Source organism: Eubalaena glacialis, chromosome 8, assembly GCF_028564815.1.
Source record: "Eubalaena glacialis isolate mEubGla1 chromosome 8, mEubGla1.1.hap2.+ XY, whole genome shotgun sequence".
In the NCBI taxonomy this organism is placed as follows: domain Eukaryota; kingdom Metazoa; phylum Chordata; class Mammalia; order Artiodactyla; family Balaenidae; genus Eubalaena; species Eubalaena glacialis.
In genome coordinates, this window is record NC_083723.1 from 85833076 (window position 1) to 85846435 (window position 13360).

General features: G+C 35.6%; 1 protein-coding gene across 1 annotated transcript in view; it reads right to left on the reverse strand.

Annotated features, from left to right (window-relative positions):
- Nucleotides 1-13360, reverse strand: part of TBX20 (T-box transcription factor 20) — a 50539-nt gene that overhangs the window by 16677 nt on the left and 20502 nt on the right. Inside the window, exon 6 of the mRNA XM_061197911.1 lies at nt 11709-11785. Coding sequence (XP_061053894.1) covers nt 11709-11785 — 77 coding nt within the window. The remainder of the gene's footprint in view (nt 1-11708; nt 11786-13360) is intronic.

Consider the following 13360-nt stretch of genomic DNA (forward strand, 5'->3'; position numbering starts at 1 on the left):
TTTTCTAATTCCTTAACAATAAACTGGATGATGTTTTAGGAGTCTTTCTAACACCAGCTTTCCCAAATGCCTTTTATACAGTTCTCTAAAGGCCCTGCAAGTTTTCTCTGAAAGAGGAAAAGAAATTACAACCTATTTTTCAGTTATTCATTATAGTTGAGGCACAAGATTAGACGATGGATAAAAATAACATAGATAATTGAAATTTATAGAGAATCTTAAAAAGTATGCATCTCTGAAGTTATTACTCTGTCATCCTACTCTGTCATCTTTCTTCTGGCTTGAACTACAGGTGCTAAAATGACCCTAAGGCATGTCTCAAAAACTACCATTGTAAAGAGAGGAAGGATAAGGTGTTGGCAGAGGTCAGATCTCACCAGCTTTGTCAATTAGCATCACCATATGGGCCTCAAAATGAAATTCTGAGTTTCTTCATTTTAAATACCATCCTAAGGAGGTAAAATTTCTGGGTAGGAGTTTTCCTTGCTGCCAACATTTCCACAGCCCCTTAAAGCTCTAAGCCTGTGATCAGCAAACTTACTCTGTAAAGGCCTGGTAGAAAATAGCTTAAGCTTTGCAGGCCTTAGGATCTCTGTCAGATATACTCAGCTCTGTCACTGTAGCATGAAAGCAGCCACATACAATACATAAACTGAAAAACGTGACTGTCCTGCAATAAAACTTTATAGACAATAAATTTTAATTTTATATTATTTTTGCATGTCACAAAATGTTATTTTTATAATTTTTTCAACCATTTAAAATGTGAAGACCATTCTTCGCTTGTGGGCTATACCAAACAGGTGGCAGACAGCAGGGTTTGCCAACCCTGCTCCAAGCTATTTACCTGATTAGAGGTGGGCCCCACTCACCCCACACTGCTCTTCATGAAAACCTTACTGCCTCAGAAACTCCACAAGCCAGCTTAGAGCTATGTTAGAACCAACACTGCTTTTTTTCTAGCACCAGAAGTCATTATTTAAGACCTAGGAATTATCCATAAACTGTGAACCTCTTTAGCAAACCTGCCAAAATGCTTGCTGCTCCATGGCTTAATGCAGATAAAACTATAAATTTCCAGAGTAGCAGATTTGCAACTTTGTTTCCTGAAGTTTTCTTCTTCATCTAAACTAATAGTGTTTGAGCTCTGAGCAAGAAGGCCTGATTCCCTCTGGGCTTGTGTCCAAATTTCATGTGTTTGAAAGTTTTGTTCAGTCCCAGGGAGTTTTAAACATATTTTATAGAGACTCTCAGTGTGAAGGGAGAGTGCCAACTGCATAGTCTGACATTTTAGCCACAGGAAAGGAGTGAGGGAAGCATCAAACAGCGTGCAGTTCATCGCTGTACAGGGAGGAAAGCTACTTGGGGGGATGGGGAAGAAACGAAAAGCCCTCTGTCAGAGCTTCACCTAAACCCCACCTTGGAGCAGCAGAGATTAATGATAAAGGCAGATCTTTGAGCAGTTGATGAGAAGCAGATTCTTACACTGCTGGAGGCCATGAGGAAGGGATCCCACAGCAGCACGCTCTCAGCTAGCACACTGTGGTCTTGGTACACTGAAGGGTGTGGGGCTAATGACCACCACCGGCTCTGGAGGAGGGCCATGAGGTTGCTTTGCTGGGCATGGAGAGGGAACAGCTGATTTCCAGCTGCTGAGGCAGACAGGGTAATATAATCAATGCAAAGTTAAAACTCCCTTTTCCAAGGCTATCTCCACCTACCTGCAACAACTTCCTAACCCAAACAGAATAATTTTATTTCCAAATTGGCACCCTCACAGTAAGTTTAAATTATTACCCCTTCTTCAGTCTGCACCTGCAAGATTAAACAAAGAGCCACATGATTTTATTCACAATTAATCTCAGCTCCTAACGCTAAACAAACAGACATCCCATTCTATACATGAGCTAGAGAAAGGAAATTGGAATTACAAAACACTCAGCAATTCAAAAGAAGAAAACTAATTTTTAAAAACAGAACAAGTGTTCTCTTTTGAAACAGACTTGTTCCAAGAAACAAATATTTTAAGTCTCTAATTTGTAGTTTCAAGTTTTTAGTGAGATTTAAGAAGACCCGACACTAATAAAGCAGGGACTAGCAGGCATGAAAAGGAAACAATCTGGAAATGTAAAAGGATACTTGAAAGTGACAAAATAATAATTACCACATTTTAAAAGAACTCAATAAGGACAGCAAACAGCATACCGGATGCTGTAGAAAACAGCATCAACAAATTAGAAGAGTCATATAGGAAATTCTTCCAATATCAGAGTAAACAGTTAAAGAAGTAAAAATTATTAAACAAAAGATGAAAGAAATAGGGAATAGATTCAGGAGTTGTAACATTTATATAATAGGAATTTTAGTAGGTCTGAATAGAGCAGAACAATTAGAAGCAAAAAGAATGAGGAAGAGGAGAAAAAAAAAAGAACAAGAAGAAAATTTTCCTGAGATGAGTAACGACTTGAGTTTTCAACTGGAAGCGCTCAGTTATATTGTGAATACGAATGAAAAAAATTTACAACTGAACAAATACTGGTACAATTTCTGAATTTCAAAGGAAACTTTCTAAAAGCATTTTTATCAGATAGGAAAAAAAGGTAATTTTCCAACAAAGGAAAAACAGTGAGTTGAGCATCAGCTTTTACTCTATCTACAGTATTTAAAAACTAGATGACAAAGGAAGGTTGAAAGAGTTCTGAGGAGAAAGACAGTGATGCTAGTCAGGTTATAATAATGGCAACAGATCCTCTCAGATATGTATGAACTGATAAAGAGGGTCACCCATATATCCTTCCTCAACCAATTACTCAACATTTATCAACAACTGAGAATAAAGTCAGAACACAATTCCAGTAATCAGAGTATAACAGAAGAAATGAGCATTAAACAATGAAATGAGTATGACTAGAATTAAATTTAAATGATTGTGGTTGATGTATTTGTGATCCTTACATTAACATTAAGAAAAAGAATTGAAAAAGAAGATAAAGAAGATACATGAATAAAAAGCTGGATTTTAAATCCCAGATTTTTTAAACCAAAACTATAGGTTGAGGGAGGGGCAGTACAAGGAAAAAATCACATACTAAATATCTCCTATTTTACAAGAAAAGAAAATGTATAGTTTCATTCCTAACAATAAGAGAAATATCAATTTTACAATTATGTCTTTCAGAATTTAAAAGCATAATTATATTAAAAAGAAATATAATGAACATTAGAGAAAGGACTTTGGTTTCAGACAAACTAACCTGGGTGTGAGGCTCAGCTGTCACAAATTGCCATATGTGAATTTGAATGAAGTATTAATCTCTTTAAGCTTCAGCTTAATAGGGATGATAGTCATTCTTTATTATAGAATTATAGGGATGATAATCATTCTTTATTATAGAATTATTTTGAAGTGTAGCTGAAATAAAATGTGTCAACTGCATAGCTCACTGGCTGACACGTGGTGGCTGTGGAATGTTAACTGTAATAAAAGTGGGGTGGGGTGGGGGGTGGTGCCGGGACTTGATAAATTTAACAAAAGACAGGAAGAGAAAATAAGGGGCAAAACAAATAGCTGAATTAAACAGAGAGCAGAAATAGTTAGAAACAATACCAAACATATCAGTGGTTATAATACTTGGAGACAGATTAAATTTTTCGACTAAAACACAAAGACCTTCAGACAAATTTTTAAAAATACACATACTCTGTATGACATTTTTAAAGACACAGCATTATTTTTTTTTGTGTGTGTGTGTTACTTTCTGCTTTATAACAAAGTGAATCAGTTATACATATACATATGTTCCCATATCTCTTCCCTCTTGCATCTCCCTCCCTCCCACCCTCCCTATCCCACCCCTCTAGGTGGTCACAAAGCACCGAGCTGATCTCCCTGTGCTATGTGGCTGCTTCCCACTAGCTAGCTATTTTACATTTGGTAGTGTATATATGTCCATGACACTCTCTCACCCTGTCACATCTCACCCCTCCCCCTCCCCATATCCTCAAGTCCATTCTCTAGTAGGTCTGAAGACACAGCATTATTTACTCAACAAATATTTGAGTGTTTACTATGTACCAGGCACTATTCTAGGTTCTGGGGATATAGTAGGAAGCAAAAGACAAGGCATTGGACCTATCAGATACTGGGGGCTGCATAATCTAGGCAGAGGGTAAGTAAGTATAAAGGCCCTAACTGGGGCTAAGATGGGCCTGGGCATGTTCAAAGGAAAGTGAGCAAGACAAAGGTAGGTGAGTTCAGAGAGATAACTGGGAGGGCTGGAATCAGATTCTATGGGACCTTTCAGGCCTTGTCTGGACTTTGGATTTTACTGTGAATGGGAAGATAAGTCACTCTGAGCAAGAGTGATGTGATCTGACTTCCTTTCTTTGATAAGATCATTCTGATTGGTGAACTGAAAATGGACTTAAGAACAGTAAGAGTGGGAGTAGAAAGATCAATTAGAAAATTAATGTAATAATTCAGGAGAGAGATGATATTGTCCTAGATAAGAGTGGTAGCAGTGGGAATGGTAAGAAGCAGTTGGACTCCTCTGGATATAGTTAGAATGATTAGTTGCCTGCATGTGGAAAGAGAAAGAGGGGCCAGCAAGGGTGACACCCAATCTTTTGGCTGGAGCAACGGGAGGGATGAAGCTGAGAAGGGAACTGTAAGAGGAGAGCAGGTGTAGAAGAGTGTGGTTGGGCGTCCTGTTATAGATGTGAGGTACCCTTAGCAGAGACGGAAAAGTAAAAGAAATAGCCAGCCAGAGCTTTGACTCTAGAGAGGCCAGAACCAGAGATGTAAATTTGATAGTAGTCAGCATATAATGGCATTTAAAGGCATGAAACTGGTGATATCACCCAGGAAGGGGATGCCAACTGAGAAGAGAAGAGGTCCGAGAACTAAGGCCTGGAACACATTACTGTTTACAGATGGAGGACAAGGGGAAGAACCAACAAGGAGATGGAGAAAGAATGGCCAATGGAGTAGAATAAAAACCAGAGATTGTGAGAGATCTTGGAAGCAAAGAGGAAAAAGGGAGAGAATAAATGTCAAACCCTGGTAAGAGGTGAAGTAAGATAGGACTGAGAATTGACCATTGTGGTTAGCAATGGGGAGTTCACTGGTGACCTGGACAGAGGAGGACTGGTGGGGTAGTGCAGGTGAAACTCTAAATGACAGGGTAGAAGAGACGAAGGGAAGAGAGGAACTGAGAAGAGAATACACACAACTCTTTTTAAGGAGCTTTACTATAAGAAGGAGTAGAAAACTGGGAAAATCAGTAACTAAAGAGACACATGGCATCAAGAGAAGGTTGTTTTTTACTTAAGGAAAGAAATGTCAAGATATTTGTTTGATTACGCAAGAGAAAGAGGGGTCTATTGCCGTAGGGACAAAGATTTTTAAAAATTGAAAGGCAAATAAAAGTAAAAAATGTTAAGGTATACCAATATAAGATGAGACAAAGTAGAACTCAAGACAGGCATTAAATGGGATAGAAGTAAATGATCATTTGATAAATTATGGAACAAACAAAGTAGTTAAAGAAGTATTCCTCAAAAGAATAGTGCACCCAGATGAATTTATGGGCAAGACTGTAAAGTATCACTTCTTTGGATTTAAACTGATCAAACAATGAAAAGAAGGAAGATATTTCAGTTTATTCAAACAAACTAGTAGAAACCTGATACCAAAAACTGACAGAGAAGGAATGAAGAAACAAAGTATATCTCTGTTATGAAGACTGATACAAAAAGTCTTAAATAAAATATGAGTAAGTTAAATCCAGCAATATATTACAAGAAAAACAGATAAAATCCAGATAGGATATATTCCAGAAATACAAGGATGGCTCAACATAGTATGACTAGAATTAATCATATTGTTATTTAAAAGTAGAAAAATAATTAAAATTGTCTCAGTGGATGTTAAAAGAGCATTTAATATAAATTCAGTTAACATTCAGGATAGCAAAAAATTCTTAATTTAGGCATACCTCAATATGATAAAGCATATCAATCTGAAACCAACAGCCAATGAAAACCATATATAATGATAAAACACGAGGCATTACTAAATAAGTCAAGAACAAGAGAAAAATGCTAACTATCATCACTTTTTAATAGTATTCCGGAAATTTTAGTTAGTGTAATAAAACAAGAAAAAGACATTGTTAAAGGCATAAATCCTAGAAAGAAAACAATAAAATGATCATTTTTGCAAATGATATGGAAATCTAAGTGGTTAACTCAAGAGACTAAAAGGAAAAATTGTTAAAACTAATTTTTTTAAGTTCAGCAAAATGGCAGGATGCCAAAGACATATAGGAATCAATAGCTTTTTACAGACTAGACAGATTTCTAATTAAAAATTCTATTTTCAAAAGCAAGCCCTCTCTCACCAAAAAAAAAAAAAAAACCTTCTAGTACATTCTAGACAAAAGAAAGGTAACGTGAGCCACATATGTAATTTTTAATAGTCTAGTCACATTTTTAAAAAGTGAAATTAATTTTAGTATTTTATTTAACCCAGTATGTCTCCAAAATATTATTTCAACATGTAATCAATATCCTAAAACTATTGTTGAGATACTTTCAGTCTTTTTTTCATACTAAACCCTAAAAATCAGTGTTTGGTTTTTTTGTTGTTTGGTTTTTTGTTTTTGTTTTGTTTTGTTTTTTGGTGCCTATGGTATTTCTTAATATGGAATAGCCACATTTCAAGTCCTCACTAGCCATCTGTGGCCAGTGGCTATTGAACTGGACAGTGTAGCTATGTGCCTAAGAAACTGTGTAGGACTTATAAACTTGAAAATACCAAAACTTCTAAAGAACATAAGAAGAGGTTTCAGTAAAAAGACAAACATATGACATACTCCTAGAAGTCTCAATACTGTAAAGATATCATTTTTCTCCCCCAAATTATTATATAAATTCAACACAAGCCCAATCAAAATTCTAATGACATTTTTTGGGAAGACTGGACAAAATTTCAGAGACTGGAAGCATAAATGTCAAAGAATGTCAAGAAAATTTGAAAATGACAAGAAAAAAGATCTGGAGTTTGTCATATCAGATATTTACCTATCATCAAATATTTATATATTATACCAATTTACCAAAATTATAACAATACAATACTGGCAGATCAATAAAGAGACTAAAAGCAACTATAAGTAAGAATTTAGTATATGATAAAGGGGAAATTTTTTTAAAGTGGGAAGGAATATGTTAGTAAATACATAGTTTTGGGGCCACTTATAAAAAATATACAATGACATCTATTTTATATTTTATACAAAATCAATACTGCATGAGTTAAGTATTTAAATAAAAACCTAGAAAGCAATAAAATGATAGAAAATCTGTAGTTGAATATTTACCTATTTATGTTTTTTTGGACTAGAGAATCTTTTTAAGATAGAAATCATAAAGAGAACAATACATTTGGTGATGAAATATTCTATTTATCAAAAACATAAGTAAAAAGCTAATTTCAAATGGATAAAATAATCCCAACATATATGAACAATAAAAATATTAATACATAAAAATAGCTTTTATAGATGAATAAGAGAAAAGATGAACAATCCAAAAGAAAAAAACAATGGGCGAAGGACATAAATAGGTCAGTTTATAAAAGAGAAATACAGAGTTTTACCTATCAAATTGGCAAAGATAACAAGATGATGATCATATTTCACAAGGGTGCAAAGAAATGGACACTCTTGATCATGACATGGACAATCTTTCTTGAAGGAAACTTGGCAGTATATGAAAAGCCTTTAAAACATGCATATCTTTCCATTTATATGAGGTACCTAAACTAGACAAATTCATTGAGACAGAAAGTAGAATAGACATTACCAGGGGCTGTGGAGAGGAGGAGTAGAGAGTTACTGTTTAATGGGTACAGATTTTTTGTTTGGGATGTTGGAAACATTCTGGAAATGGATATGGTGATGGTTGTATAACATTGTGAGTGTACTTAATGCCACTGAATTATACACTTAAAAATGTTCAAAATGCATATTTTACCACAATTTTAAAAAATTCCATTGCGTGACTATAAAAATTTATTAAACCATTCTCCTATTGTTGAACATCAGATTTTCCCCAAAATTTAACAATTAAAAATAACATTATGGTTAAAATAATGTGTGTCCTTTTACACAGCATTTTTATTTGTTAGTATTTATCCTATAGTAATAATGAATAATATGTGTAAAGATACACATTTTACTTCCCGGCACTGTTTGTAATAACCAAGAGTGGGAAACCTAAGTAACTAACATTATAGGATTGGTCAAATTATTGTACACAATGGAAAATTAGACAGCCATTAAAAAGTATACTACAGACATATACCTATTGATATTAAGGGGAAAATGATTAAAAATAGTGTGTGTGGTAAACTTCAAAGGAAGTTAATGTTCATATGTGCATAGGAAAGTATCTGGAAGAATATATAATAAGATTTTGCCAGTGGTTATCTCTGAGTGAATGGGATCTTGTTACTTTTTTTATGCTCTTTTTCTTGCTTGTCAGTATTTTTCTGCAATAAGCATGAACTCTATTTGTAAAAAACAAAGCAAACAAACAAATGAAAAAACCTAACAGAAGAAACTTAATTTTGAACATTTAAATATCTTCAGTCATTTCTCCTTTCTCAGAAGTAATACCATGCCTTCACTTACTATACAAAGTGCCCCTTCCCTCCCCCACAAAAGAAAAACCAACTGATAGAGTGTCTGTAAGTTATTTATTATATGGCACCAGCAGATAATTCTTTCCCTGAACTAAATAACTATAAATTAGATTGTATTAAGAAATCCCTTTGAGCTTTTGATTTGCTTCTTGGCTGTCCATTGTAGGTATATGTGCAAAGCATCTAATGAAAACACTTTATACTTTTGGTAATGAGATGAATTGCCTTTTATAAATGAGGGAGATGCTGTCCCTGGGGGAAGGCTGCATATGAAGTATGTAAGACATTCAGGTATCTGAATGGAACCTCATAAAATGAGAGCAAGAAAACCAGAATGCCCTTTAGAGTATCCTCAAAGCTTGTGCAGATGTAGAAAGAATAATACTGTGAGTTTAGAGGTATAAGGCAAACAGATCCAATCCTAAAGGCATTTTTGTTTGGGTGTCCCACACAGTAGCTGTAAATCTGGAACAGGAAACTTGAAATCATTAAGGTCACATATTTGTAACATCATATTCAATTAGGTTAGAAAAGTGCAATTTCTGTCATCATGTCCTAAAAAGATGTGTTTTTCTCTCAGATCTCTTATTAAAAAAAGCTCTCTATATTGTTACAAATAGGGCTGTTTTCAGTCAGTTACAAGGAGCAATTCAATTACTAGATGCTTTAGTGCAGTAACTGACTCCAGACTAATTTAATTTCTTTAGGTCTCCAAAGATCAATTGATCTGATTTGTCCCATCCCCAAAGGCTGCTTAGAAAAAATTCAGACTGAAATACCTGGAAATGAAATCCAAAACCTTGTCCAATTTCACACTACTTAGGTCATCTTGCAAACTTGCAGCTAGTCACATAAGATGCTCTCTTGGCCCTCAGACCATTGAAAGCTTCTTAGCTTCATGTACATGTGAGTGTTCCCCACATCAGGATGTTTATTAAATAAGTGAAAAATGTGGCTGCATGTGTTACCAAATCCGTCGCTCTAAAGGGTAGTGAGTCTGGGTACTTGTCTCTCATGAGCACAAGTGCAACAAAAGGGGCTATTTTTACTCTAGGAGTAGTTTATTAAGACTATTAAAAGTAGCTTAGATGGGGTAAAACTATGCTCATCTAATAAAATATAATTATTTTACATTTTGAGATTTAGAAGTGCTTTCATAAATGTCATCTTACATGGTTCTCATAATAAACCTTTGAAGTAAGCAGGGTTATTTTCTCCATTTTCTAGATGAGGAAGCAGACTCAGGGGTTAGGTGACTTATCTAGGATCACTCAGGCAGGAAAAGGCAGAGCTGGGACTCTAACCCATGACTTTGTCTCTATACACCATGCTCACCCACTGATTTGAGACAGAAGATATGATGCCCACTGTAAAAACACATCACTTACTTCCCAACTGAGCCACTGTTTTCATTCTTGCCTGACCCCTGACTAGAACGGAGAAAAAGTTCACATATTAAAACCCCACTTGCATAAACCCAGTCTGAATCAGTACCTCTGGCATTCCAGAAATAGGAGATAAAAAAGGCCACACCTAAATGCAAGTAGCCTTTGTAAATGGACTCCTTTGTCACCCACGCTGCTGATACCACTTTCTCACTGACTTGGGTCTTATGACCTATTTGCACACCTATGTCCCACCTAATTGGAGAGTTATCTCCTTGCCATCTCTCTGCATTTTGCAATGGATTTTCAACAAGCTCAAGTTTCTTTCCCTGATCTCTCAATACCCCACAATCACTTGTCAAGCACTCCAACTAATTAATCTTTTCTACTCAGATGCCACAGTTCTACCCAACTTTCAGTCTCTCCTGCTGGATACTTTGTCTCCCCACCGAGCTTCTATATCTGTTCCCACAAGTCAAAACCACACGCCTATGCTCCGCCATTTGGGAAGGATGAGGGAAGGATAAGACAGATGTTGCTAAAACATGTAATTATCCTTTGAGTTTCCAGGACAGGTTAGAGAGAAGTGCTGAGGTCAGATGTGACCATGTGGTAGGTAACAAAGAGTGTGGCAGAAACACATAGCAGTTGGTAGGGAAATCACACAAAGATTTGGAGATAAAGTAAACCAGAGGGCTGGTAGCTAGGGTACCCCACCTGTCAATAAAGATTCCAGGCCACATAAAAGATCAGATACAGAAGATGAGTAAGATCTGACGATCTAATGTGTGAAATGGTGACTATAGTTGATAACATTGTATTATATAATTCAAATTTGTAAAGAGAGTGGAACTTAAATGTGCTCACCAAAAACAAAACAGAATAAGTACAGAAAGTTACATAGTATGTTTAAGGGATACAAATAATCTTCTCCTTGAAAAAACCATTTTTTGACATTCATTCTGGCAAACTATGCATCTCCATATAGTCATTACTCATCACTTAGACAGTCTCACACTGTGTGAACCATTTTAATTAAATAAAAAGTGGGGTAAATTACGGCACATGATTGTCACTTGCCTTCTTAAAGGTCCTGAGATCTGATAGCTTTCCTATTAAGTATAAGCAGTCTATGCTGTAGGTAAAATATACACCTTGATTTAAATTGCCTCTCCTTGTTTCAAAATTCCAAACTACCTTTTTATAAGTCTTTATGTTAACAAATATATCCACTTCAGAAGGCAAAGGCTATTAAGATTCTATTTCTCTGTGGATTGCCACTCAAGACATGAAGCTTAGTATCATCGAGAGGACTGTGTCTTTGATAACAAAGAAGCCCCGTTGAAAAAATGTCCTGTCCAAAGAAACCACTTCACTCAGAAATTGAGTGTAGAATAGATCCAGCTGCAGCAGCTGTCAAAGCTTAAGCAGTTGCATATCTACAGGGTTTATAACTGGAAGGGAAGGTGGGGCAGAGAACTGGAGACTATACAGGGTACTGGAGACTCTATACAGTGAGGTTATGGCTCTTTGGTGTTGAAAGGAGTGTGCTCTTACAAACTAGTGCTTCTCTTTATCTTATCTGGGCAAAAAAGTAAACAGAAAATTCTCATTACCTCTCAATGTCAGTGAGCCTGGAGGAGTCCCGGAATCCTTTGGCAAAAGGGTTACTATCTATTTTCAGCTTGGTTATCTGGAAAGGGAAGAAAGGGTAACAAAACAGTATCATTTCCATGGTCAAGGAAATAAAATCAGAAATAAAAAGTTTGTTCATTTTCCATCATGGCACCCCAAGAATATCTTAATGTCTCTCAGTATTGTGATAAAGGTTAAAATTGCTAAGGAAGTTCACAAGAGGCCTAAATTGGGTGGAATGGTCAGAGAAGGCCTCAGAGAGAAGGAAGTAGTTGAGGACCGACTGGTCCTAAAACAGGCTGGAAGTCAATGGATAGAGACAGTTCGAAATGGGGGCCTTTTACAAACAGTGTGGCTGCCGTGTGAAGTATTTAAGAGAGTAGTGAAAGGCTAGAGCTCAACTGGGGAATGGGGAAGCTGTCTAGAAGGCCAGCATTGGTGGGTAATGGGGAATAAAAACAAGAACATTACCTCATGCTGACTTGGCAGCCTCATTTGTTAATACCATGGGTACCTATATATACCATAATGGATACCACAGTAGTAACTTCATGTTCAATACTATATGAAATACCTGACATAAATACATGATATAAACCTTTCAGCATATAAATTTACCCCTGTTCCCCTTTCCATCTGACTAAATAAGAATCAAATTAGTGGGTCTCTTATTATCCTCCCATATAATGTTACTTACAGACTCTATGCTTATATGGAAAAAAAGTATTTCCTAATAAGAATCATAGTCTGAAGTATTAAGTGTCTATGTTGTGCTAGTCATAATTCGCACAATATTAATGTAGAAAGATCCATTAAAATATATGCACTGCACCTTCACGGAAAAATACGTTAGGTTACAAAGAAAATAAATAAATAAATAAAACACTGATTAAAAGATGCTCTACTTGCAAAATTCCTGAGTGTTAAGAGCTAAAAGGAATGGAGGAGGATTACTGGAATTAGAACCACAGACACCTTTAAAGAGAGTCATAGCTCATTTGTGTCAAAATGAGAACCCACATTCATCTTTGGAAAGAGAGACACACACAGAATAGTCTTAACCTGGAAAAAAAGTTATAAGTTGAGGGAGGCATGCCTTCCTCTTTCAAAGTAAGGAGTAAACACAATCAAAAATATATCTATTTTGAGATATATATATATATAATAGTTTGAAATACTATTTTGCCAATAAGCAACTTTTCCTTTGATCAGAGTGTATCTACTTTTCCTTTTAAACTATTAACATCTAAAGAATTGCTTTTTTCATTACAAAAGAAAGTCTTTTTTTTTTACTTTTCAAGTTTTCTTAATGTGAGCTAACCAATGTACAAGCTGCAAAAAGCTATTTACCTCACTTAAAATAGAACTTCCCACACTATCCTTACCAGAGAGACTGCACTTCTCTATCATTAACACTGGTAAGTTTTAAGATTGATTCTTTGATATTAGTTTTTAAGGGCACTTGACAGTGCCTCAGAAATGCTCATTTTTGTCCCATGCACATTCACTCTAGAGTAGCCAAAAATAAAATTGCTAATTTCCTTTTCAGCTTAGTTAATGGAAAATGGTAAACAGTGAAGGAAATAAGCTAGATAAGTAAGAAACCTGTTCTTAATGGACAGCAACAGGACTT